At 40.1% G+C, this 27662-nt stretch overlaps 1 protein-coding gene and 1 long non-coding RNA gene across 2 annotated transcripts in view; one reads left to right on the top strand and one right to left on the bottom strand.

The window, feature by feature from the left end:
- spidr (scaffold protein involved in DNA repair) overlaps window positions 1–27662 on the bottom strand; it is a 42396-nt gene that overhangs the window by 12565 nt on the left and 2169 nt on the right. The window contains exons 5-11 of the mRNA XM_087831366.1: window positions 26280–26419; window positions 22330–22565; window positions 21580–21689; window positions 18393–18612; window positions 12289–12493; window positions 10445–10674; window positions 735–893 (exon numbers count right to left, since the gene is read on the bottom strand). Coding sequence (XP_087687492.1) covers window positions 735–893; window positions 10445–10674; window positions 12289–12493; window positions 18393–18612; window positions 21580–21689; window positions 22330–22565; window positions 26280–26419 — 1300 coding nt within the window. The remainder of the gene's footprint in view (window positions 1–734; window positions 894–10444; window positions 10675–12288; window positions 12494–18392; window positions 18613–21579; window positions 21690–22329; window positions 22566–26279; window positions 26420–27662) is intronic.
- LOC148097738 (uncharacterized) lies at window positions 679–11179 on the top strand. The gene is made up of 2 exons (XR_015716752.1): window positions 679–902; window positions 10467–11179. It is a non-coding gene; the product is annotated as an uncharacterized LOC148097738 (long non-coding RNA).

Raw genomic sequence — 27662 nt, forward strand, 5'->3', positions numbered from 1 at the left:
GTCTCGCCACAGACACCCTCTGGGGAAATTATAGGCTGCGATGGCACTGAAAATACCAAGGATGTAAACATACCCTCAGTCGGTGTCTAAATGCACCCATGTCAGTTCTTCTAACTGCTACTAATCTGGGATCTTGACTATGGAACTCACGAGGAAAAGCGAGTATGCACCTCAGTATCACTTTACATGTAAACACAGTCACACTGCTGGCAGAACAACATAATCTTGTTCAAAGCCATAGCACTGCCAGTTCTCACTGTATTGTAAATGTGGTTGTTAATGCTTTTAAAAATCAGGACATTCAAAGATAAGCATACTGGAGAGTCACTGAGCACAGCACACATGGTCCCCAGGCTACTTTACAAACACTTCTTAAAAGGACTTGTCTATCACAAGCATCCACCCAGGGCAGTTTGTCCCTGATGGCTAAAGACTGAGAAGATAACCTGTGAAGCAAGATTGGTATCAGTCATAGCACGAACTTCCCCCAATTTCTGGGAACTGAAATGTAGATAAAAAGGCAAAGAGGACTTTGTGTGTGCGTGTGTTTGTGCTCTTTTTTAATGCGCTATTATTGTGTATCCTGTTAAAACCAAATGACAGCACAGGTGGTGAGGGCGAAGAAAGGGGAAGGGGGACTCTGGATTACATAGTTCTTAATGCAGGGTGATTATGCGATTAGAACTGTATAATATTACAATATCACAAAGAGAAGCGGAAGATATGGGTCTCACCTTTCTCGTGTGACCCGCTGTACCACTTTAATGCCTCTCAGCATGCAGGTCTTCCCCTGCCACATCTGGCAGTACCGGCTGAGGTCATCCTCACAGGGCAGGAGTTGCAGCTGGACCACACTGAACATCCCGTAGCTGTCCTGGACGAGCACACACAACCTGGGAAAAGTTAAGTGATTAACTATTAACATATTAAGTAAATCACTTTTTTTTTAAAGTTGTGACTCTCCTTCTATAACCTTGAAGATACGTATTTAATTATAATAATTATTCCTTGTAAGTGCTATGCTTATTTCAGACTCCTTTTTTGACTGAATAGAGTAAAAAGAAATCTAAGGTTCATTTTCTATCTTAAACAAGCCGTTCTTGCTTCTCTCCCCTTAACCCTGCTTTCTTCTGATTGGTTGACCACCACAGACAGAAGGTTTGAACTGTAGGGGAGTGGTAACAGAGTTGTGTCCCTGAGGTGAACATTTAGGTGATGTCTGACCTAGGTGACTTAGCCAAGAGGAGAAAAAACAGAGCAGTCTGGAGCCTAAGCTTTGGGCTTACAGGGCTTATTTCTTAAATGCTGACCTCACTTTTTCATTTGAAACTGGATACGTATTGTAACAGATACATAAACAATGTGGTATAAGGAGGATAAGTGCATTTGACTCTTGTCGGTGGTCAGAGATTTATAGAAAACTATAAATATTTGTCATAACACCCTCAGAGGATGAAGTGAAGTATACCTGACAGCTTGAATCAAATGACGGTATTTTTTCAGGACCTCCTAAGAAGTCACTTTTCTTTCAGGACTCTCTGCATTAACGTAAGGTTCAGTCGTTCACCTCTAGCTGGCCACAGATGCCTACAATAGGTTTGTCCTCCATTTCTAACTTTTGTTAATATCAAGAGAATCACTGACAGGCCTTCGGGACCAGCATGAAGCAAATTTTTCTGCCTAGTTGACAAATTTTATCACACATAACTGGCATGAATTTGCATCTCTGCAGACTTTTAAATGTAACCATAGTTTAGTTCATTTGCATTTAGCGTGAACAGACCCAAATATTTATAAACAGACTATATGGCCATGATATATATGCTAGAAGCAGTTTATTTAAACTGCTTTCCACAGCATGTTGGTGTGTTTTTTTGGGACACCATTTACCACCTTCCAAACTCCAGATATATTTAAGATTTATATTTAACATGTGTCTTTAAAAGGTGAACAGTACACACAAAACCAGAACCATTTAAACAGCGTTGCTATTTTGCACCTCAAAACTTCACGCAATATCCTTTAAATGTATGTTTACACGTTATATAGATGGATTTTTCAAAAGAAGCAGATAATTACAAGCATTTTCCACCAAATACTTGTCAGGGTTTGTTATTCTCTAACAACAGGATTACTTTAATCAAACTCAGCAGCAACTACTGGCTTGTTACATGGGTTGATTGTAAATGCAAATTAACTGATCAATAAATAATGTCAAAATAAATGGTTTAGCACAAGTGTTTGTGTTGAAAATATTAGTGTAACATATTTTCTTATTCCCTTTAAAAGAAATACATTTTTATTTACACCCATGTAGTTCAGGATTAGTCCTGAGATTTATGACTGTTAATGCTGGTGGCTGGTTTGACAGGTTGCCGCTGACACAGAAGACCTTTGGCATACAAAGTTATGAGGCAGTGAACTGCTGTGTATGCCTGCACTCTGCTGCTCCCATTTAGCGAAGAGCTTGAACTGCTACAGGCTCCACTATCTCTCCCAGTCAAGCCCAGACACAGCCCTGTACCAGCCCTGAGAGTAAACAGGAGAGTTTATATTCCCTGGTTAGACAAGCAACAGCCAGAGAAGAAGAGAAGGAGGAGGAGGAGGAAGAAAAACAAGGGAAAAGGGAGGACTGTCCATAATGCATGTGGATGCATGTGCATACAACAGACAGAGGAAAGTTTTGAGACTGTTTTTAACCGACTGATTGGGCCTACGAATGTTTTCTGTTGCTATACTTGGGTTCTGTCTGTGTTTGTTTTGAAGGACCTGGAAATAGATATCTAAATATCATTCCAGACATGACTCTCGGTGGTATAAGCCAAAGATTTAACCAAGATTATTTTCAGTTGTTTGCTTAATCTAAAATCCCAAATCAGACATATACAACACTTTGTTAAATTAACAAGTTATTTTTGACACACCAGACCGAGACAAATGCTGCCCTCTCTGGGGGTTTTTTTTTTTTCGCTTACAAAGCTGTAAACATGAGTGCAGAAGTTCAGCCTGTATAGCACAGTAAATGAACCCCTGCTCATTTTATACATGATGTTTATCAGAGAAAGGAACAGCCAGCAAGTCAAAGACAAAACTTTAAAATTCTTCCAAAACACAGTAATGTTTAAAAACACATTTATATATATATATATCTATATTGACTACAGCTGGAGGAAGCATGGACTACTACTAACACTATAACTTGATTAACCAGTTTTCTTTTGTTTTTTTTAAATATACAGCCACACCTTGTCTGAACCTTGTTTTCAGTCCTATTGCCACCGATGTAACAAATCCAGCACGTAGCCATGCAGTCTGCCTTTACAAACATTTGTAGAAAAATTGATCGTTTTAAAGAGCTCTCTAAATTTGAGTGTAGTTCTGCAATAGGATGCTGCCATTGCAGCAAGTCTGTTTGTGATATGTCTTCCCCCCTAGATACTCCACCCTCAGCTAGAACTTATATTACTGTAAAGTGCAACCATTTGCACCTTTTCAAATTCTGAAGTAGAAGCATTTAGGCAAGTCAGCCACAAAGTGTTACACCACAGAAAGTCACAGAGCAGAGTTACAAAGTGCATAAAATAGCACAGACTCCCACATGAATCCCCACTATAGCAAAGCATTTTATGTGTCCTAGTAATCCTATGAGGTATGTTGCTGGGGTCAACCTGGTAGGATCTCCAAATGCCTATTTGTTTTAAGTTAATAGGCGGGCAAGGTGATTTTTATGGAGTTAAAAGAAACAAAACAATGGATCGTGGTACCTTGCCCAATCCAGGAGCCAGGCCCAGGACAGAGGCGTGCACGAGAGTGTCTGGTGGTCGGGTCACAGGGGCCACCCGTTCTGTAGACCTATACCTTCCCAATCTCTGGTCACTCCATTGTCCTACTGAGCAACTTCACCTCTGACATGCGCAATGATACTATGACCCTTTGGGGTGTAGTTGGATGTGACACTGCAAGATCTGAGGGTAGCATGTTTAAAACTGAACTTCCAGATCTTACACCAGTCTTCGGGTGTTTTCACACCTCTGGTGTTCAGTCAGTTTAAATCATACCCTTGATGCACTTTGTTTGTGCAGATTGAACACAGTGCAGTGATTGTACTCTGGTACAGACCAAAACAACTGCACCGAAACAACTTTGGAGGAAGTGGTCTTGATGTGGTTCCAAATTAACTCCAGAGTGATTCAATTATGAAGTGAACAGGACCCGACCTCTATCCAAATCAACTACCAATTGGTTGCAAGTTTGACCGAATAACCTTCCCGTAGACACCTATGCTTTATATTCCGGGATGTGGCAAGGTACTATAAATGTGGCAAGGTCTGTACGGGCAAGCAGCTAGCAGTAAAATAAAAGTAAATTCTCCAGTAGCCCAGAACACAGCACCTTCTTGCTGTATTTACTTTTGATGCTCCCACCCCAGACACATCTGGCCAATAAGTGGACTGAACATTCTCATGTAGTTTGTAGAAACACATTTTGGTTCGCTGGGATTTTTCTCTGTGTGAAAACAAACCAAACCACGGGGAAAAAATAACTAACCAAAGAAAATGAACTATAGGTTAGAAAACACCATCAGAGAGGAAAAGGGGCTATGCTTCTTACTGCTAATGGGAAAAAAAAAACTGTTACTTTGTTGGTTTTGGACTTCATTGTTCAGAATCTGGTCCCAGAGGGCGACGGGAAGAATAGGTGATGTCTTTAGTGGGTGTGATCCATTAGGATACAAATGGCTTTCCCTCGCAGTGGCCTAGTGTGACTATTACCAAAGGAGTGTAGAGTTCCACTGATAACACTTTCTGCCTTCCTCACCACCTGTTGCAGGTCCTCTCGGTGAACCACACCATACAGCAGTAGGGCAGAAGGCTCTCCAGTGCTGACTAACAGAAGTCGGTCAGCATGTGATAAAGGAGGTAAAAGTTATTGACTCAATAACATCAGCATTAAGTTCGCACTAGGGGCTTTGTGGCATGGATTTCCATGGCAAAGCAGCTCCTGTAGGTGTAATGTGTAGGTGGCCTCGTATGCCCCTAACATATTGTGTATTTTGATCAACCAATAACTAAACCTCGAATCAGAGTTATAGAAAACAGAGCAAAGCAGCAAATCTTCTCATTCGAGTATGTGAATCCACAAACTGCGAGGTATTTTAGATAAATGGACGACTTATCAGTCATTTGCTTAAATACAGGATGAAGTATTTTTTATGATAAAACAAAAACTTGACTGTTAAACATATCATTAGCACTTGGGAATTCGTTCTCTAATAACTATTAAATGGTTTGCTTGATTATATCATTTACATATGTTAGTAATACAACTGGCTCAACTTTAAACGTTTTTAATATCTTGAGAAAACAGGCTGGCTGTATTTTTTTGCATGTTTGTTTGTTGGTTGACAAACCCCATGAACAAGTGCAAAAGTAACAATGCTTTTCTGTTTGTCCAGACCTGACCAAGCCTGGTGTTCATATTTCACTGATCCAAACGATTATTTTCTTAAAGGACATAAATTGCAGTTTTTCTAAACCAGGAGTAAATAAAGTTCACATTGAAAATCTTTTAGTTCGTTAATACACATTTCTAATGTTCTATTAAGTATTTATTACAGCATATTTGCTACTGATAAATACTCAATAGAACATCAGACATTAGAAATGTAAATCACAGCTTGTTGTGATTCTTATGCACTCACTAATAGCTTTGGAGGTCTATAGCACAAAGTATTTAGTATTTTCATTTAAATAAAAGAAACAAATTTATCATTTAAAACCACAGTTACTAACAGCACAAAGCATGGGTGATTAAAAAAAGCTGCATTTTATCAAAACAAGCCCGACATTGTCAACAAATCAACATCTGACCTTTCCTAAAATATAAATACAGCTGGTAGAGTCTTGCTTGGTGTAAATACACTTTTACTTTTCGTAGAGCATGTTCAGTCTTGAAGCATGAAACTTGATAGGACACCTGACAGACTGGAGAGAAATGGGTGACGGGACTTGTTGTGGTGCTGGCTTGTCATAAACAACTACCTCCCCCCTCTGTCAGCCCTTTTAGCTGTTCAAAGACCTACTTCCTCACTCCCCTCACTCCCACAAAAAAAAAGAAGAAAAAAATATCCTCAGTCACTGGCCAGTTTTAGTTACAGGCCATTTTCAGGAATTTGTTTTTGTGAGCGATCACAGAATTCTCAGCAACTCAGGTTTTCTTCCAGGAAGTGCGATCCACTGGGTCTGTGCTTACACACATATGAACTCTTTCAGTCACACTGCGAACGCATGGAAGCCAGCGCACATTCACATTACTTGGAAAAACACCAAGTTAAAGTCCCACACATTAAGAATACAGCAGAGAGGCCTCATTGGCGGGGGGCGGACAGGCGGGATTCCTTCCTATGTGCTGCCCACCAATCACTGCAGGCAGAGTGATAAACACGTTTGTAACAGGATCCCTGCAGCACATTGTGTTCCTGCTCAACGAAGAAAAAAAGAAGGAAAAAAAGAAAAAACAACCAGTCTCTCTCCACTTCCTGCAAACAGTTAATCTCCTTGTTTATTCCATCCCAAATTTACGGGAACTTAACATCTTCTTCAGGCATAAATATCATACTGGCCCGTCTCCCTCGTGTTTTAACACACACAGTGGCTAAGCAACAAAAGGATCAAATAAGAGCGCTGACCAGGCGAGTGAGTCATAGAGGCCAGGGACACAACATGAGAGGTACAAACTGTCCTCGTGTTTACACAGAATGAGCCCAGTGGGCTGCGAAGTAAACTACACCGCTCTCCGCAAAGCAGCCATGTATTCTGAAAAAAATAACACAAGCAACAGATTGTAGCACATGATGTTACTTCTGAGCAGCAATGCAAAGCAAAGACTCTCATAAAAAGACATACAAGTGATCAAAGTGATGCAAAGCTTGCCCATGTTATCAAAAATAAATAAATAAATAGTAATAATAACAATAAATTAAATTCAGGAACGGCTGGAAAACAAAATAAACTTTGTGTACCATGTTCACATCTGTCACAATAAAGGCGGCTGAGTCATCCTGATATTCTAAACTTGAACCCTCGTGATCGACTGCTAACCTCAGCCCCACCTTCATCCTTTCACTACAAACCCGAGGCTGCTGAATCTTGTCGAGCCAGAGAGAAACTGAGGAAAGGGTAAGAGTGTTTCCGGTCAGAGGGCAGCTCATTTGTTTACCAGCCACAGAAGCAGCATGGCAGGAGTGTCATGTTACAACCGCAGCTCATGTAGCCTGTCAGCTGACCGGGGTTCTCCTCCCCTTACCGCCGATGGTCCCTCGGGTCCCTCTGCTTGGAGAAACCGCTGCTTTTATTACTCAGCAAAAGGACAAAAACAACACGCCTGGGGAAGGCCAAGGCAACTGAAGGTCATACTTACTGGATTTGCTTCAAATGTAGCACTTACTGATTTGTTAACTACTACAAGACCACACGAACAAGTCATTTCAGTAAGACTGGAGGATTTTTGATAATTTAGCATGTATGAAACAACAAAAAACAGATTTTCTTGTATCTGAAGTGGAAACAAACCTGCATTTTATGTGTGGCAAATCCACAGATTCATTACTCATCCCTGGTAGTAAACCACAGCTCTGCTGAGCATTCGAGCATGTTTCATTTCATTGCAACTTCACTGTTTTGGTTCAGTCTCGGCACTCTCATCTGCGTCATTTGCTGCCGCACTCGTATGCAGCGCTACATACAAAGTAGGACCTTTGGTAACTGAGGAGACAAATATTTACCTCAGGCATTGTTGGAAACAAAAACAAAGCTTGAAGGATTTTTGTTTTAAATTTTATGGGTGGCTTCAAACACGTCTACAAAGAAACGCTAGTAGACGTGAGACTGAGCAGCTACCACTTGGTCATGGCTGAAGGAGAGACCTGTACCTCGCTCACATGACTTACTGGTGATGCTCAGCAAAGTGGAAGCGAACGATTTGGTGCATTAATCAGAATCAAACGGGAAAGAAAAGCTACTTTCCATCCTTAGTGGACAAGTATTATGCTCCCATAATCCTGTTTACAGCAAATAAACTTTAATGAGCCAATGACTCAGTCTACGGAAACATGATCCATACTGTCAGAGGATCATAAACATGTAGAAAGTCTCAAGGCAGACCATGAAATACCTACGAAAAGTAATCAGATTTATGTTCCTGGAACTTGATTTCTTCCTTTCTTCATTTACTATTTTATTGTTGGTGTCATAGCTAATCATTCACATCCAGCTACACAAAGTGATGCTGTTCCAGGTCTAAAAGGACAAAATATGTCCATATATTTGGAGCCTAGTCGGGGTGACGTAAGTAATTACTCCTCTCATACCAGAGACCGCAGCTCACTTCCCACACATCGTTTTTATACTTTCTTTGGAATTACTTTAACACTTCAGTTGCTTTTTTTTTTTCAAAATTCTTTCTTTGAGTTTAGACAATCAAACTATTTGATTAGGGTTAGAAAAGGCTAATGATTACACTGAACACAAGAACACAAAGCTGGAACTTCATCAACAAGTGCCCTTGGTATATTACAGTTCAAACTCAATACGGCCTTTTCAAATTAAAAGCAGTCTAGTTAGGTGGCTTTTATTATATAAAACAGTTGTCTACAATGTCATAGGTGGGTGACTCTGCAGAGCCCAGGAGGGCAAACCGCCTTTCAGATACACTTCACAGTAGAAGACCACACGGTTGTCAGTTTCCCATCGTTTTCACAGACCACATAACAACTCAGAAGTGGAAATACAAAAACATGTGAACAAACTGTAAGTTCTGGGCCCTTACGATCCACATACAGCCCTTCTGTAGTATTACAATGACTAAAAATAGCAAATATCTGCCAGAGAAACAGTTTCACAATGATTTAAATAATAATACCTACAAAAAAACAAAACAAAAAAAGTAAGGACAGCTATATGCATTTTCAGGTAGGATGGGAGTGAATTACAAGGGAGAAGAAATTCCTCACCTGAGCCAATTAGGTGCATTATTTATTTATTTTTCTGTTAGTTTTAGGGCTCACAGTCTTATTTATCACTGAGGGCAGACAGGACCTGGAGCTTGGCAGCTGGATTACAGTTGTACTAGTCTGTCATTGTGATGAAAGAAAGTCTATCCAGAGGCTTACTCTTACCCACAGCCATGAGCTTGTGACTAAAGGGATCACATTCAGACTCAGGCCTGATTTAGACAGGGAGGAATCGTTATAGAGCCTATGGCATAACACGCACAATTTGCCAACATCTTTGCCAGAATTGACGCTTGTGCATTATGGGAAAATTGATGCTATAATTATGATCCCTTATTATTAAGGCCATGATTGTTATTCTGTCACTGATGAATTTAAAAACTGTGTTTAAAGAGGAACCTGAAATATACAGGACAAGAGGAGTCAATGATACTAATGAGGCCCATCACAACAGTCGTGGGCAGCATCGACCAAATGTGTAATTACATTTCTTGGGTGCAGTGGTTCCAACATAATAGGACATAGATTTCCTGGTGAAAAATCCCCAGTCGGAAGAGGAATCCCTGCACCTTTCTGGTGGAAAAAAGCCAGAAAAAGTGGTGCAGGTATCTGATCAGGTTGTTGCTTGAACGCCTCTCTAGGGGGAAACATGGCAAACTGGGTTATACTGTGCAACTCTTTTGGTCAATGAATGCTAGAGGATACTAGGCTATTTTACCGAAACAGCAGAGTCCATAAGCAGATTCTGAAGACTGCAGATAAATGACTGACAGGCGACACACGGTGTAACAGTTAATGTTTTGTCTTAAAAAAAACAACAACAAATGAATAAAAAGATTCTTAAATTATTTGCTGATTAAATGAAGGAAAAACAAATCTGCCTCATTTGTTTATGACCATACATTTTCTGCAGTACCAAGAGGAATTATGTTTTAACATGTGAAGGAAAAACACTTTGGTTTCCCCTTATTAAGGTAAGAAAAAAAAACTGCTACAAAGCTGCTCCACCCAGAGGAGTGCGAACGGGCAACAATTCAACTCAGACTTGCTGGTGCACGAGATTCTGAAAACATCATGCTGTCTTTCCTGAGAATTGGCCAGAACCATTCACAGAGGGGCTGGATTCAATTAGAAATGTTTGTGTCCTTTGTCAAGCAATGCCATATGGCTGGAGACAGCGTGAGCACTTTGTGGGGCCTGCTGTGCTGTGAACAATAGCTCGACCGCTGAGACACATCGTGCCACCGAGGAGAAGCATGCAAAGCCCGAGAGCAAAGAAACTAGCATGAAATTTGAACAAAAAGAATAATCTCAATTGGGGCAGAGCTCTCACAGCAGATAAAATACGATTCATTTTTCCCAGCTGTTTCTGGCTTCAAGTGACAAACCAAAAGGCCTCCCTGGGATCCCAATTATGAGCTCGCCCAACAATACCTTGTTTTGCCTTTCTCTGCAGGAGGAGCTGTAGAGGACCTGAGGGGAAGTCTTGGTTTGAGGATGGACACAGGAGAGCAGTCAGCAATGGGGATGGAGTAAACTCTCTGCACAACCACCTCTACATCTTGCTCCACAGAGCCAGCCTGGCCGAGACCTTCGATAGCTTCCAGGAGAGAGACGCAGTATCTTGTCAAAACTCCAGAAGGCCCCAAACTGCACTGAGCAACCTGTAACAGAGAAAAGCAAGAAAATAACCTCACATCGCCCCAAAGTATGACTTCTCAGAGCTGAATAGGTGATTTAATCAGTCAGCTAACTGGTAGAAGATTACGCTGATAAGTACTTTGATAAGTTTGTAGGTATAAACAGTCAACTGTCACTTGTCTCAACATCTCAGATATGAATGAATGAATGAATGAACATCTGGATTTCTTACTGAGCTTAAAATCAAAGTTAACTGGATAAAACAATACATGTATTGAATCTGGAAGTTAGTGATAAGCAAACAATTCATTCACTGATAAGATAATCAATAGATTATTTGATATTTAGAGATATTTTTAAAAGACGTTAAAAAAATGCAGGCAAGTCTTAGTATTAGAAATGCACTATATGACACTCACCAATACATTCAAGTATGAATATAAGACACATCTTTGTTGGAAGAGAGTGCAATAAGCTCCTAGACTTTAAGGTTGTTTGTGTTTTTAAATAATTAAGACTTTTTTTTTTTTAAGATAAATGCATAAACAATACATAAATACACAGACGAACATGGCCAGTTTACACTGTTCTTAAAACACGCAGACAAAGAAATGAAAAAAGACTATAAAAGCTATATGGGCAAAAGTACTGGGCCACCTACACATTTCACAGGCGGAGGTTGGCCAATGGAAATGCTGTGTGGCACACAGTTTTTTGTGCTGATGTTAATGTCAGAGGAGGCAAGCAGCTCTGCGGATAGTGGGTCTTTTTTATTTATTTAATTTGTTTTAAACACACTATATGTCTCAGCACGCGGTAACCTCACTTTATAATGTTACGTGGTTTGGCACTTCTTGGCTGAGTTGCTGTGGTTTTTAAACACTTCCACTCCGTAACAATACCACTTACAGCTGATTGTGGAATATCTTGGAAATCTCACAAACTGACTCACTGTAACAAAGGCATCCTATTACAGTATCATCCTTGAATTCACTCAGCGTCAGTGTTTGTAAAGGCAGACTGCATGAACTTTATACACCTGTGTCACTTTTATCCATGCAGTGTATGATCCTTCACAGGTAAAGGAGAACTACAATTTCTGCCTTTCTTAGCTCCATAAAGGAGAAAACAGCTAAATGTTCTCTTTTTAGTTGATCAACTAAACTTCATGAAAGTACTGCTATTAAAACTCACTCAGTGAATCAAACATATACATATATCAATCACTTCTGATTGCTACAGCAGCAGAATAGAGTGATTCCGCATCCAACTGAGACCATTTATTGTTTATATCTGAGATCTGTGAGCATGATTAAACCTGGGGAAAAAACAACACTCTTTCTGTGTTGATTTCATAATTATAAAGTCATAAAAAACATTGATGCAAGCCTCAGAGTGTTTTGTGTTTATACATATTGACTAAACCTGAGCAGAAACCTTACAGCCAGTAGAAACCTACTACACACATAATCATAAAGTGCAGTCATTTTCGTAAACTGATGACAGGAGTTTTAGAGGCATAATACGGTTTGTATAATCTCCTAAACGCCTTCCTCTTTATGTCAACAAGTACTTTACATTTTGAATTGAAATAAAATGTTACACACTTGACTGTAAAGGCGATAAAACACACACACCTGCTTCCCATTGCTCTCCTCTGTGGTCCTGCATGCATCCAGCACTCCGAATGTTTTTCCCAAATAATACGGCATGCGCCTTTCTGCAAAGACTGGGCCTCTAGGAATAGACGCATTGGCCGATTTGGAAGCACAGAAGACCTTCTTGCTGAAGTGTGTGTTGAGAATAATAGGACAGCTGAAGCCCTCAACAGAAAGGTGCTGCCTGCAACAAGTAAAGTTCATCAAGTTTAGATTCAAGGCAAATCTGGTATAGCAGCTGTTTGAGCGTTTCTTATGCTGGTTCTTAATAAAAGGAACCACGGGGTTTGAGTATTTTAATATTGCATGAAATAAACATCTATAAAGTTGAAGGGCAAAGATGAACAGCTTTATGTTATGATTGTCTTGATAACACTTGAAAACAGTCAGATTGTGAATTAAATGGAAGAGGCTGTTGCATAAACGTAGAGGGGTGGGGGCTGCTAGCTCGAGAACTTTTTGAATGTCAAACTCAGATAAGGTACCAGCCACCTCCACAGGTCTGTTCGCTGCGTACCACCCAGCACAAAGTACAAGTTCAAATACGTTAACCTCCTCCTAGACGAGAGAAGAACGCAACGGATGCATGCGTCCTCTTTTACTTTACCTAGTGAAAGACAAAATTTCCAAGTAATTACATGTCGCAGTGCTCAATCTGGGGGATGCGGGTGAGAATACTTTCCAAATGTGATGTCATGTGTGGAAAAATACTTCAGTCGTCACAGTCAACAAGCCTGAGAGTGAACTGATGAAAAATCAAACTCAAAGTGTGTGTATGTGTGACCTGACGTGCTGATCTCGCTTTAATTTTTTACTGTTATCAGCTTAGATTTCACTCATCTGTAAGTGGCACAGAGATGCTGAACCACTCCTTTAAAACCTAAGTGGCTCATTGACATAAATACGGCCCATCTGAGTGGCACCAGGCCTGACAGCTCAAAAAAAAAAAAAAAAAGTAGGATAACAGTAATTATATAGCACTGTGTTGTTGGTAAGTATAAATTACGACTTTTTCCACATGTAACATTGATAATACCGTGATGATGGCTTATCGCTGAGTCATAGCCAAATGCACTCTGTGACTGGAACCTCTGTGCATGTTGCAGCTCGCCCAAGACGTGTGGTGATACTTAAACACGCAGATAAGTGTGGAGGGGGGGGGGACTATTTGTTTAGACATATAATGAAAACACCGTGGGAAAGAATTTATAAGCCAAATTATTAGATTCGCACGGTTTATGTGCACCCACATTTAATGAAAGGGAGTCTAATGTGACCTTAAAGAGTTCAGACTTTGAGAGTGCTGGATTTACAGGAACTACTTTATTTGCTGGTCAGTTTGGAGGCTTTATTTTTTTTATAGTCCTTACTGTATAGTACTGATGAGTGTTTCTAATATTTTCCACTTGTCTACTTCCACATGTCTTTATTAAACAGACTGTAGCTGTAAAGTAGAGCCATCTTTGACAGCAAAAGAAGAAGAAGAAGGAAAAAAAAAAAAAAGCTAAACCACACAGGTATGAGTTCCTGCCACAGTGTTGTTCCTGATTGCGCTGGACTGTACATACTGTTACTGGCATTGTTTCCATCCCCTGGAGCATTTTTGTCTTCATTTTTGGTCATGCAAGACTACCAACTACACAATGACTATGGAGAAAATCCAGTAATGGGTTTTTACCAGTGCAGGTGGAGACATCTGTGACTCATCCACTGCAAAATAATCTATCCTCTTAATGGCAGGTATATATCAAGTACACATATATGAAAATAAGTTTTTCCTTTCTTGGTGGCTCTATATCATAAAACAAAGGATAGTAGACTTTTTGGGGCCAGAGACCCTGCACAGGGGATATTTTCTACTACAGCCTCAACTTGTTTGGATTCAGTATCACTTGACAGTGCAGACTAGTGTTTCCTCTGCTTTCCAGCCAAGCAGTGGGCTAATAAAGCAAGATGCTTATCAGCAGGGCAGTTTGTTGCACCTGAGAAGACAGAGGTGCTGTGTCACAAGCATATGAGTTCATAGTGGCATAAAATTATGACACAAGACACACTATGCTAGCTTTATGAACAAAAATTGCCCCCAGTCTACAGCTTTTAATGCTAAATCAAAACTGTAGGATTAAGAGTAAGATATTGTGCAGAGTTCTGGTGGTCTCCACTTAAAATAACCACTACCATGAAATCTCTGTGATATTTTAAAGACCTTATATTGTAATTTTATCTTAACAGAGCATTTTAGTCTCAGACTGTAGACTAACAGGTTCACAGAGTTCATAGCTATCAGGATCCTATCCTGTGGAACCAGCTCCCAGTTTGGATTCATGAAAAAGACACTTGCTACTTTTAAGGTCAAGTTTAACCCTTTCCTTTGTGATAGTTAGAGTTGTATCTTGCAAACCTGAAGGACCCCTAGCTATGCTGCTACTGTTATTTACTTCCTGTGACGCACTGTGTCTCCCCTGCCTAATTTTTTTTAATATATCACTACTGCATATGATGAAATTGTGTCTTCTCTTTTCAGTGGTTTGTGTTTTGTCTTCATCTCCCTATGGTCTCCTTTTTCCTCACTTCAACTAGTTGTAGAAGATTGCTGTGCCTCCCTGAGCTTGGTCCTGCCAGAGGTCTCTTCCTGTTAAAAGGGAGTTCTTCCTTCCCACCGTCACCAGTTGTTTGCTCACAGTGGAGTGAACAGCGCTTGAGTGTTGAAGTTGTATCTCTAAACCTGTAGGTTTTTCTCTTGCATTATAAAGCACCTTGAGGCAACTGTTTTTATGATTTGGCACCATATAAATAAAACTGAATTGACCTGAATTAAATTGAAATGTCAGTACATAGTACATGATGCAATGTTACCAAAAATAAAGGAGTTATATGATCTACAATATTAAAATAATACTTACATTTTAATGCATTAATACAATAGTATCGTTATCTGAATATCTGGTTTCTTCTTTTTGTCGTTCAGCAGCATTTAAACCAATTCCTGTGTGGTTTGAATGAGTGTAAGTATTTCTGGTGTACTTTAAATAAATTTGCACTATGTTCTAAATACCTTAAATAATGTTTGCCAGTGCTTTTATACAAATAAAACTTCTGAATGCAGGACTTTCAACCTGAAGTGTGGTGTTTTTAGAACGACGGTACCTTGTTTACTGACTCTGATGATGAGATTAGTTTTTTTTCCACCACAGCTGAATTTTGCCAACCTTAAAAAAAACAACAAAACTAAACAAGCACAAGACAAGCAATGATTAAGCCTCAGCGATCGTTATCTGACAAGAGATCACAACAACAATCTGTAAAAGCCGTACTCTAATCTTAGCAGAGCAGAACGTGCTGTTCATAATCACATGAACAACACCCTTACAGGAAGCATGATCCATTGTGAACAGGTGAGTGGGCAGTTGTCATCATCAGACAGGTAGCCAGGTTAAGGAGCGGCACTGACTGCTTGCATCACAGCTTGTAAGTGAATAATCCCTGCAGGTATTTCCGCTCGGGCCTTGGCCCACTTAAAACAAGGCGTGGGAGGTGGGAGGAGTCAAACTACTCGTTGCAGGAATTATGGGGGTGGTTAACCCCTCAAGTGTCACACAGGAAACTGATAAGAAGAATTTTACCAGACAGGCTGCTCATCTAATTTCTGTTTTTTTTTTTTTTCCACTTTGGCCTGGCCTGTAGCTGTTAACATTAGACTCAGAGAACATCCACTTTTTCTTGCTGTAATGATGTGCTTTTATACAGGCAGAATACTGATTGATTTAAACTGTCAACCCCACACATAAACAGAAAAAGAGTTTAAGATACACGCAAAAATAATGCTTTGAAGCAGTAAACGGTTGTGGCTGAAGAGAATAAAACAGGAAAGGAGAGGCGCTAAAGCCAGAGATCCTCTCAAACCACCATGTGTTTTCAATCTCAGGCCTCTGGCTCCCTCCACTCTCTACTCCCAAATGCTCCAGAAAATAATCCTACTGTGTTTTTTCCCCGGCTTGCTGGAAATGACCTAACTACTGCCAGGAAGAGGAATGCGAAGCATTCCCTGGAGCTGTTTGTGACGTCAGAGCGCTGAGGAGGCCCCTGCGCTTCCGCCAGCTTGGATATTCCAGATCAACCCAAACTCCCAACAGCTGGAGTCAACCGCTACCTCGCTCCAACTCCCAAACAATCCCAAAAACAATCCCCCCATGTGAGGCACTGCTCTTCACATCTGGCTCTCGAGTATTTACTATTGTAAAATGAGAACACCAAGTTTTTACACTTAAAAACACGTGATTGTACAACTTGAAAGATTTTAGGCGTGCAACTTCCAGCAAACCTCCTATTCAATGTCTTCTGAGCTCCTTGCCCTGCATGTACTGTGTCACTCGTGCATTGAGTAATTGCCCGCAACAGTGTATTTTGCTCTGTAGGTTTTGAGTGTCGGCCAAGAGATGATTTAGAAAGAAAACCAAAGATAGGGGAAAAAAATGGTTTCACTGACCGATATAACTCCCCAAATGTGTCACCCAGTCCCAGTGCTATTTTAGACATTAACAGCAAAAATGCTCTAATTCTTAAAATTTAATTACGTGCCTATTACAGCAGATACAATTCATCCATTATTCCATAAAAAAAAATAAAACAGAGGTTTTTCTTCTGTCGTTTGACCATCTGCTTCTCAGTGTGAGGAATTTCTTCTTCTCTGCATTTTTTGACATTTTAATGGGACCTCTAAATTTAACCAAGTACCCTCCTGCACCACATGCCCAAATTCAACCACATGTGCCTAATAATATAAGAGTTTAAAAAACAATTAGGACATTAAACATTTAAAAACCCATTCATTGTTATTTTAAATCATAAAATAACATAAAATTATTAAACTTTAAAAAAAAATCCTTCCTCAAAATTTGGTCCAGAGTTAATTCTCTTTACTGTATTTTTGACCTTTGCACATCATAACAATGGCTGCAAACTGGTGGTTTTGACACAATAGGATCATCTTGTATTCACAAGTGTACATGTCTTACATGTCTTCCCCCACACCTTGCCTTTATCTGTACAAAGACACTAAGTAGCAGGGCTGGTCAAGGCCAACTGTACCAGTTTACTTCCTTGTCTTTACCAATGTAAACTATCTGCCCATTTTAAGCTCTTAATACTTTGTCGGTTCTCTCTGAATATTTGTGGTCTGAAGTTTAGTTTCAGCTCGGTCTCCTTGTTTGTACCATCACAAATCAGCCATATTTCACACTTCAGTGCTGCATTTTCAGGTGCATCAGAGAAGTCACAGCTGATGTAAACACTAAAAGCTTTCCACTGGTAAATGTGGTGCTTTTTTGTGGAGCAGTTAAAGTAACTATGATGTGTTAACCACAGACTGAGCACATCTTCACTATCAGTTTAAGTGGCGCAGTGGAAAAATAAAACGCTGCTTACAGCTGCTCACAGCACAGAACTATTAACACCAGAAAAAATATAAATAAACAAACTCTGCATTATTCACAGTTCAAATTAAACCTTATTCATCTTATACTGAACTCTGGTGTGTTAGTGGGCCTCAGCTTGTCTTCTTTTTAAAACAAGTTGTTTGGGCACTGGTTTAGCTCCCTGGTTGAACAGGCGATCATATTTCTTAAGGTTGAAATGTAGCAGCTTGGGTTCGAGTCCAACCTGCAGCACTTTGCTGCGTATTTTCTCCCATTCTTTTTTGTCTACTTCTTCACTCCTGAACTGTCAAATAACCCAAAAATAAATATCTTAAAAAATAAAATGAGCTGTTTAGTTCTGGGTAAGGCCCAGCTTTCTTCTGAATGGCTGTCCCTCATGTTTGAACAGCAGCTAAGAGAGTTCTCTATGCTTGTTTTCTGACTGATACCACCATAGTAGGAATATCTGCTCTCAGTGACATCACAGAGAGCTAAAAGTAGAAAAAACTGGAGCCACCTGCAGTCCAAGGTTTTGGCTCACTGGAATTATTCTTATATACACTGAACTTTTGAAACTTAAGCCATGTTTAATATGTAACTATAACTTTGTAACAGAAAATAATGAAAGGGGTCAGCTTTAAAAGTGTGCCCTGTGCACCATCTGCTCACCATGGTGGATATATGTGGATGATGTCACTGGGTGCAGGAATCAGCTGTGCAGCTGTCTCTCTGTTGAATAACACCAACATACGAGCGCTCTCCTCAGAGACCGGGTTAATGTGTTGGTGGCCGTCTCCGGGGGGTTGGTGGTGCTCGCAGTGCGCCAACTGCATGCTGCACTCCTCATGAACCTCCAGCACCTCGAGCACCAGCACGCCAGCCCTGTCCACTGGAGATCAGAGCAACAACAACAACACAGATGTTTAATGCTTGTGTGTGTGTGTCTGTGTACACAGTGTACTCATGCTCTCTGTGGGACTCATTATGCATTATGAAATTCTTTTTTAGCATCACAACAACTTGCACTGCATATCTGTAAAGCTGTTAGTGACTCAGCCTGAGCTGGATATGAGACGCAGTAAATCCCAATGGATGACTGCACAAATATTTGGAATTTCACCACAATGCTGATTGCTTGGCGTGAACTATAAAGTCCACAGAGATACTTAAGAAGAGCAAATCACAACGATGCCCTGCAGCTGTAAACCAAAGCGAGATAGGAGGGAGACTTGGCATCATGAAAGCGAAGTGTGAAAACTTGATTGCATTGAATTGTTAAAATTGCAGAAGAGAAGGGGCAAAGTCAATGCAGCTCATTGTGTGTGTGTAGGTAAGTGGCCAGAGGGGGAATTTTAATATGATACGAATAAATCAGATCAAGGACACTGCTGGAGAGGTATTAGGTTTTAACAAGCATTTGTCCAAACATGAATGTTAAGTGGTTCATTTGTGCTCTGTGCATTGAGATCCCAAATAACAAAATCATTACAATAACACCAGGCAGCACGCCAAAACCGAGAGAGTACTCGAGTCCTCCTCTTGACCTGCAAATTCAATATTTTAGGAAACAACTCAACATCTGCATACTTGTTTTATTGTGGGGTATTTATCTTACAATATAAAGCGCCTTGAGGTGGCTGTTATTGTGATTTGGCTCTATATAAATAAAACTGAATTAAATTAACCGTAGATAAGTCGCACACCATCACAATCAGATGTCACAGAACAGGGCGATCCGGTCTGCATCAGTGTTGTTATTGGTAATTATGTGTTCACCAAAATATAAACGAAACCAATGTCAAGTCACTGCCTGGTTTTGGACAACGTTATCATATTCAGATGAAAATATGGAGTCCTAAGTTATCAGTTAGGGCTGGCAGGCTTCACTGGACTTAAGCAAATGACAGACATGTTCCTTCGAATTACTGTAATTCAATTTTATTTAATTAGCACCAATTCACAACAACGGTTGCCTCAAGGCACTTTACACTGTAAAGTAAGGATTCTACAATAATAGAGAGAAGACCCCAATAATTGGACAACCATCTATGATCAAGTACTTGGCAACAATGGGAAGGAAAAAAATCATTTTCAACAGGAAAGCACCTAAAGGAGAACCAGGCACGGGGAGGGGCATCAATATTCTGTGTGTGGTTGGGGGTTGGGGGGACAGCAAAAGGACAACAACAACAACTTTAGCGACACTGCTAACTTAAAGTCTAACCCCATTCTGAGGCCTCAAAATTAATGTTTTATTCACAAGCTGATTTCCACAGTCGAAACCCTAGTTTATATGGAAGCCACCAACTTATCTGCAAACCCTTGCCAACTACTGAGTGAATGGCGGTGAAATTTGTAAAAAGTGCGACGCAAACCGGGAACAGACTGTTTGCCTTAAAAGTGAAAGTAGCACCTTTTAAAACGTGTTAGTTTCACGAACATTCTCCATTTCCAGTTTGCGTTGCACTTTTTCAGTTTTCACTATTGCTCAGCAGCTAGCTAGCACTGTCTACAGAGAAATTCGATGTGTGTCATGCAAAACATGGGCAACAAAAGCAATCACAAGAAGGTTTTTTAATGCAGTACCGTCTTCGTGACCAGGTTCACCTAGCAACCGACAGCAACCTCCAAGAAACACTCGCAATGAGTCGGGAATGCACTTTTTTTCTCCTTTTGACCAGAAGTTTCAAGGGCATCGCAGACAAGTGTCTAGGCCTATGTGACTGAGGCTTTAGCAACCTGCATCCATAACCTGCTAAATCTTGCTTAAAATGCCAGAATTTCACTCAACAAAACAGAAGCACAAACTCCTCGGCTGAACTCTACCACACAGCGTAGCATTTACCAGATAAATGCCATTAAAATGCTCCGAAAGGCACCAACTACACAAACGTGGTGGAGAGGTGCAAACCAGGTCCAAATTAGCAGAGAGGCCTAGGAGACAGAGACCCTCTGCATGTGTGTGTCTTCACAAGTGTCAGTCAAATTGGCCATTCTGTGAACTCTGAGCCTTATTAATATCCAAATGTATGAGTCAGAAAGAAGTTCACTCCCATATATATTATAATGAAGGAAATTATTCAGAGAGACCAAAACTGCCTTTGTATGAGGCTGAAAACATGACTTTTAATGCTACTTAATTGGTGATTTGAACCATTGATTCCATGGCGACTGTTTGGCCTGGAGTTTGCGGGTTGAGTGTAGCAGATTAAATTGTGAAAAATGTTCCGGAAAAAGAACATTTTGCACCAAAAGATATATTTTTTTTATATTTAAAAAAATCCTGATGTCAGCCATGTGACGTTAATGGGTTGAAAAGACTAAACAAACAAAAGTCTTTGTGCAAAAAAGACAAAAGAAAGATCAAATATTGATTAGACTTCGAAACCAGGTCAAGTCAAAATAAACTCCTACATTTCAACCCATCTTCGTAGCTCGTTACGCTAGTCAAACCATCGACTGACCACAAACTCTAAGTTAGATCAGGTGGGCGTTTTCATTTTCCACAATCAACTGTCACCTCTGAGTCAATGCTCGTGTCCTATTACGAGGAGATACTTAACAACAAGACAATGCAAGTGGTTTGGTACGCCGCGGAAAGGAAAAAAAAAAAAAAAGGTAGGCAAGCAGCTTCCTGTCACCTACATGTCGAGTTCACAGTTCAGCCAGCATTTCCTCAGCGTGGCCCCTAAGTACAATCACATGTATGGTAAAAAAAAAAAAATCACACCTTTCAGCCAGGCTTCATCCCACTCACAAATCAAAGTTCACTGTTAAACTTTAAGTGATGATTCACAGGTTTATGTGTGCATGATCCTGGTGTGATCTGGCAGAGGACTCGTGTGACGTGGATCACCTGTTGTGGTTGTTGCTGCCGAGGAATCAGACACGGACTGGTGCTTCCAGAAGCTGATAGCTGACCTCTGCCTGCACTGAAGTCGATTCAGCCTTTCTGCCAGACCTCCACTGCGAAAAACACACACACGCACGCCCCCCACCCCCACAGAGGTAGATGATGTAATGTGATAAACTCACAGAGCACAAGCAGTCTAACCAACGCACAAGCAGAAATGTTTATTTCAAAGTGAAGTAAAAGATTTTCTGATGCACAGAACCAGCTGTCAAAGACTACAGAAAGCCATCTGTCAGATTTGGTGGGCTTAGAGATTGCAAACGACATTTAGCACCCACATTGTGCCACCAGGTGTCCCTTTCATCATCAGTTCTGCCGTGGAAACATTGTCACCAAAGTCTGTCTATCACCTGGCTGCAAGCAATACATCTTGCTTTGTTTGTTCGTATTGTGAAGCAATGCACTATCACACATATTATACGCTCAGGTGCAATTTTTATTAAAATTAACACCATCCTGCAGAAACTCTAACTCCATGAAGGCTGCAAAGACCAGTGCGGTTTCTTGAGCGTCACTGACATAACTTTATGATAATTTTGAAGGCTCAACTGTGTGAGGTTAATGTTATGTAACTTGACTGATATCAAACTTCTATAAAACTAAATTCGGTGCAGTAATATGATACGCTCATATGCTGTGTATCAGCAGAGGTACTAGGCATTTAAAAACAGTGGACTGGAACAAAAGTCACACCTTTGAAACTTTCTTCTCTTTTTGGCAGAGTCTTCTGGAGTCTTGGGTTGTATATTGACTGGTTTCTGGGGCGTTTGCAGCATCGCCTGAGCAGATCTCACCCAGTTGCTGATTGACTTTTTGCTGCCCTCACCAGTTTGGAGATGAAAGATCTCAGAGTCCAGTCTGCTTGAAGTCACTGGGCTGCCAATATCCTCTCCATCAGATACATACCCTGAGATCTCAAGCTCTTTAACCTGGGAACAAAGTGAGCATTTGATGGGAAGAACAGTTGTAATTTTGTAGTTTGACATTCTTGAATGAAAACGTTAAAAATGCTCAACTTGCAGTCAAATGCAACTGTATGTTATATGCTGACATCCAGCTCCACATTTTTATTCTAGGACTCTAAACACGCTCTGAATGATTTACATCTCAAAGTAACCCTTATTTGTCTTGGTGCAACCTCTCAAAAAACTTCATACTAGAAACTGCCAAGGGTTCATTTTGAGCCCCTTGGTATTTTAAAAATCCTGTAGGTTTGTTAAATTAAAACTCAATCATCTCATATTTTCAAAAATTGGCTTATTCATCAAATACTCAATTTTGGGGTGTGGGCGATCAAAAGAATTAGGACAACTTTTACCAAAGCCGAAATGTTATGTAATGTAAAACCACTACTGCAGCACAGCATGTTGCTTAGAAACATGATTGCTTTACACACATTGTGAGGTTGGGTGTAAAGCCTGCCACAAAACGAGTTACAGCTAGGTAGATGTGACTGATAAATACATATAGAGAGGGACTGTAGTTAGATAACACATGAATAATTATTGCTGGGCACATGATGAGTTGGAGCAGAGCGGGGACTGTGTGACCGAACAGGGCAGGTTGCTGGCTGTGCAGAGCAAGTAAAGTAAATCCAGAGCACAGCTACCTGTGAGGTTAATTTTAAAATGTAGGCAATCAGCTGTTCAATCTCATTTACATTTATTCTAATGTGTATTTTTATTTCACATTCTGTAAGAAAATGCTGTAAATCATTAATAAAACTAATAAAACCCCTTAAAATGAATCTTAAATATGTATTTTGTCAAATCTTCCTTAATATTATAAAAATTTAGATGAAAATTAACAACCTAACTTCTTCAAGAAATGATGCCTTTGCTATTACTGCTGTTGTTACTGGGGTCAAAATGACCCTCCTAGTGTTAAATTCCTTCCCCTTTCTTCTGATTGGCTAACCCTTGTAAACAGAAGGTGTCAGCAGGTGAGTGAGGCTGCTGCGTTAATGACCAGGATATCCTCTCCCTGTACAGAGCTGAAATAGAAAAACTGTCTGAAACAGTTTTTAAAGCAATCAGAAGTTAGAAGCTTATTGCTTATACACTCATTTCAACAATAGGAGCACCAATCCCTATAAAAGTGTAAGTGTGTATAGTATATATAAAGGCAAAAAGTAAGGCTTTTAAAATGGTTCATCCATCTGTAACATATTCATGAGTACTTAATGATTAATAAAAACAATAAAATCAATATCAAAAATCAAGAGGATGATACACCGACATGCAGTCAGGCTGATTAATTGTCAAATTAGTGCACTAAACAATCTTTCTTGCTGTATCATTGCTGGCTACACCTGAAGGAATCTGTTCTCATGGAAAAATCCACTAGAAACCTGAGTTCCTGTCATGTGCAGACAAGACCAGCATACCAGGCCCTGTCAGCCAATATGCTCTCTTCTTTGAGTCAACTTGACCCTGCTAGGCAGCGTGCCAGCAGACGTCACACTCCAACCAGCTACAGAGAAAAAGGAACACTATGTTCCTGGCCCCGGCTCAAAAATGTTTTCACCAGCACTGAAAGCATTATAAGTACACAGCTCTACGCAGCCTCTTCCACTCACTCAAGTTCTCCTGAACAAACAGTAGTAAAAAAGTTGTTTATAGCCCTTCTCGAGCTCTTATGTGGTGTGGGTGGTTGACCCTTTAAGCGCCGATGTCGGTGGGTGTCGGACCGAGCAACACACTTCATCTGGGAAGCAGCCATCCCCTTTGGCCTTGAAGCACGGAGTCGCCTATACAGCTCCACCTGTCCTCTCTTAGCGGCTAGTACAAAAACACAGAAATCTGGCAGGGGCACATTAAGTGACTCAGCCATGCGTTTATCTGGAATAGTAAATTTTGCCTAGGATTAGGATCCTTCCCCCCTCCCCCTCCCGTATCCTGTTAGATCCGGTTTGATTTACAATTGGAAATGTGTAAGTGAGCTTTCCGGGCAGCAAATAAAAAGTCCAAATAGGCCAGAACATTCTGATATTCTAATTAAGTCAATATTTACTGTGCATATACTAAATTTAATCACACTGATAATCGGATGCAAGAAAGCTACGTACTATTACTTTCAAATATGTAACATTTGATCTGCCAAAACTACCCCGTGCACATATTTCAGTGCGACTATATTAAACTATAAAAGTAGGACTCTAAAGGCTTCTTTCTAGAGGCCCTCTGACCACAAGCCTCCTGTTTGTTGATCTTATATTTTTTTGACCCCAAAGAGCTGATAACAGCAAATTATAAGTGTGACAAGAGGAAGTAGCTGGGGTCTGCGGGACTGATGTTAATCTCTCGTCAGGCTTCCTCTCGATATATCGAGTTAGTGCTTTTTGCAGCCTCAATAAAGGAGCGTAAGCGGCAGGCAGAGGCTATACCAGTACCGAGACAAATGATCACCGGCTTCAATCTGACCCATCCTCGTGTTCAACGGTGTTCTCACAAACCGCTATCTAGTCAACCGCATTCATTCAGTTTTGCCACAACCTGCTGATCTTTTTGTTTTTTAAATTGGAATATGTGCTCTAACAACTAAACTGTATGTGTGTGGTCTATGAGCTAAACACTGTCACCACTCCTTGTACATTCTCACCATGCCAGCCCTGCCTTCAACAAACAGTACCTCTGAATGGCTTGTGAGCGGGAGCAGTCGAGCCAGTGTGTGTGTGTGTGTGTGTGTGGGGGGGGGGGGTGATCTTTCATTACACCATTGAATCTGATGGTTCAGTTTGCATGAATTATGTTTTGTGTTTTGGCTTTAAGAAAAAAAGAACAAACACTTCAAAAATATTTAATTTACTTTACTTGACAAAGTACAAAAAAGGAGCGCAAATCTGCACATTTGTAAACCTGAAAGGTTCAAATATTACTCAATAATTTCCATTTTCTCTGTGTCGCAGCTCTACAGTGTTTTTATTTCTATAAATAACACGAGTGGAAACTATGCAATTCTTTACATATTGTACTTAAAGAGAGGCAGGTGCTTTTTTTGTGAGTTTCACGTCACGCATAAATTAGCCCCAGTGTTCAGATCTACTTTGCCCTTCACATTAAACCTGTGTTTTACTGCTGGCTCAGCTTCTGAACTTTGACAGAACACAACCTGAATCTAGAAACTACTCTGGTTTGAGCCTATGGGGCCTTCTTAGGACATCAAAACATGGCTGAGACAATGCTCCACCTAGTGGTTTCAAGGCTAAACATTCAACTGCAACAAACTGAACAAAAAATTACTGGGAAAAAAACCCAACAACTTTGACACAAACACTAAAATATAATATCTACATAGTATCTTGCAAGAACACAGGCTTTCATGCAGCATCTGCTACAGCTGCAAACAAAGCCATCAGATTAGCAGCGAACAGTATTCTCCAGCAGGACGCCAGAAAAGTTGTTAAAACACACAGATGAGCACTTCTTAGACAAATGCATCAACTGGCAGTCAGCTGATAATTAGAAACACAGTTGGTAATATACTGGACTAAGTTAGTAAGAGCTTAGGAAGGCTTATAGCCCCACCTAGTGTCCCCTAACACAAACAGCACTGATCTACAGATCAGTGTGCCTCATTATGCAGGTGTTTAAAAAAAAAAAAAAAAACACTTTCACGGCACAGATAGTTTAATGTTTACTTACATCTTCAGTTTTAGAAGGGAAGTCATTTGGCTTCTCTTCAGAGGAATCACAGTCTGAGATTTGTTGCCCACTGTGCTTTTCAACATCTTCCTGAGACTCATCACCCAGATCGCTGTCTGTGTCAATAACGGGAAGGTCATCTAGGAATGAAAGAAAGAGCTGTGCTAGTGCTGTAAATTTTATCTTATGGCGTTTATCAGGCTATAGAGATAACTGAGCTGTTAATATATAACAGAAGTTTATAACCTTAAGTCAATTGCTTTTACTGAGAAAAATCTGGAAATGGACCACAAAGTAGACTGAGTTAAAGGAACAGTTAAGCTTTCTAAGAAATTAGTTAATTTACTGTATTACCCAGCATTACAGACAATAAGCATTTTTTTTTGTAGATTTGCATCTGTACACCAGCACAGTAGGTTAAATAATGAAAATCTGATTGAAGGCCACAAGGGGTTTAACGAAAGTGGTGCATTAACTAGTCACGAATTATAGCCAATAGTACACTTAGTCCAACTAGCCCATTCTTGGAAAGCAGGAATGCACTGATCAGCTCAGCAACACCAACGGAGCTGGAAAACAACAGAAGACAACTTTCTCAAGGAGTTAAAGTTTACAATAAAGACGTGCTTTCACTTTTTGCACAATATTCACTCTTTTGCACATTTCAATTGCACTGTTGTGTCTGTATCGTTCTGTTCTCTCTGGTGTTGCACTGTTTTTGTTGTGTTTTTTGACAATTTTTGCACTTTATGTAGTCCTGTGTTGATTGTCTGTTATATGTCATTTATAGCACCATGGTCTTGGAGGAACATTGTCTCGTTCCACTGTGTGCTGTACCACTGCAAAAGATTGGAATGACAATGAAGCCACCTGACTTGACCTTGATAATGACCCAAAACATACTGCAATAGCAATCCAAGAGCAAAGAAATGGTTGTCACCTGATCTCGACTGAATAAGGGACGCTTTTCAGTTATTAAATAAAAAAAGCTGAAGGCAGAGAAAACCACAAACGAACAGCAACTGAAGGTGACTGCAGTAAAGGCCTACCAGAACATCTCAAGGGAGGAAACACAGCATTTAGTAAAGTCCATGGGTTCTAGTACTCAGTCACGGACTATAAAGGATTTTCATCTAAATATTAAGAACTACCTTTACATTTAAATGTTATGTTGGTTTGTCCAATTCATTTTGAGCTTCTAAAAATGGCAAACTATAAAAAAAGTAACTGTAAATGAAGAAGACTGATAGTACACCGACATATGCTTTTTTTGTCATAAAGACTAAAACAAAGAAGGTGCTAGTTTGACCATAAAGCATCTCCAAAGGTCAGAAACTATTTGTTTTGTCGTTAAAAAATTGACAAAAAAAAGAAATGTTTGAA

This window comes from Neolamprologus brichardi, chromosome 18 (genome assembly GCF_056152115.1).
Source record: "Neolamprologus brichardi isolate AB-2024 chromosome 18, ASM5615211v1, whole genome shotgun sequence".
Lineage (NCBI taxonomy): Eukaryota > Metazoa > Chordata > Actinopteri > Cichliformes > Cichlidae > Neolamprologus > Neolamprologus brichardi.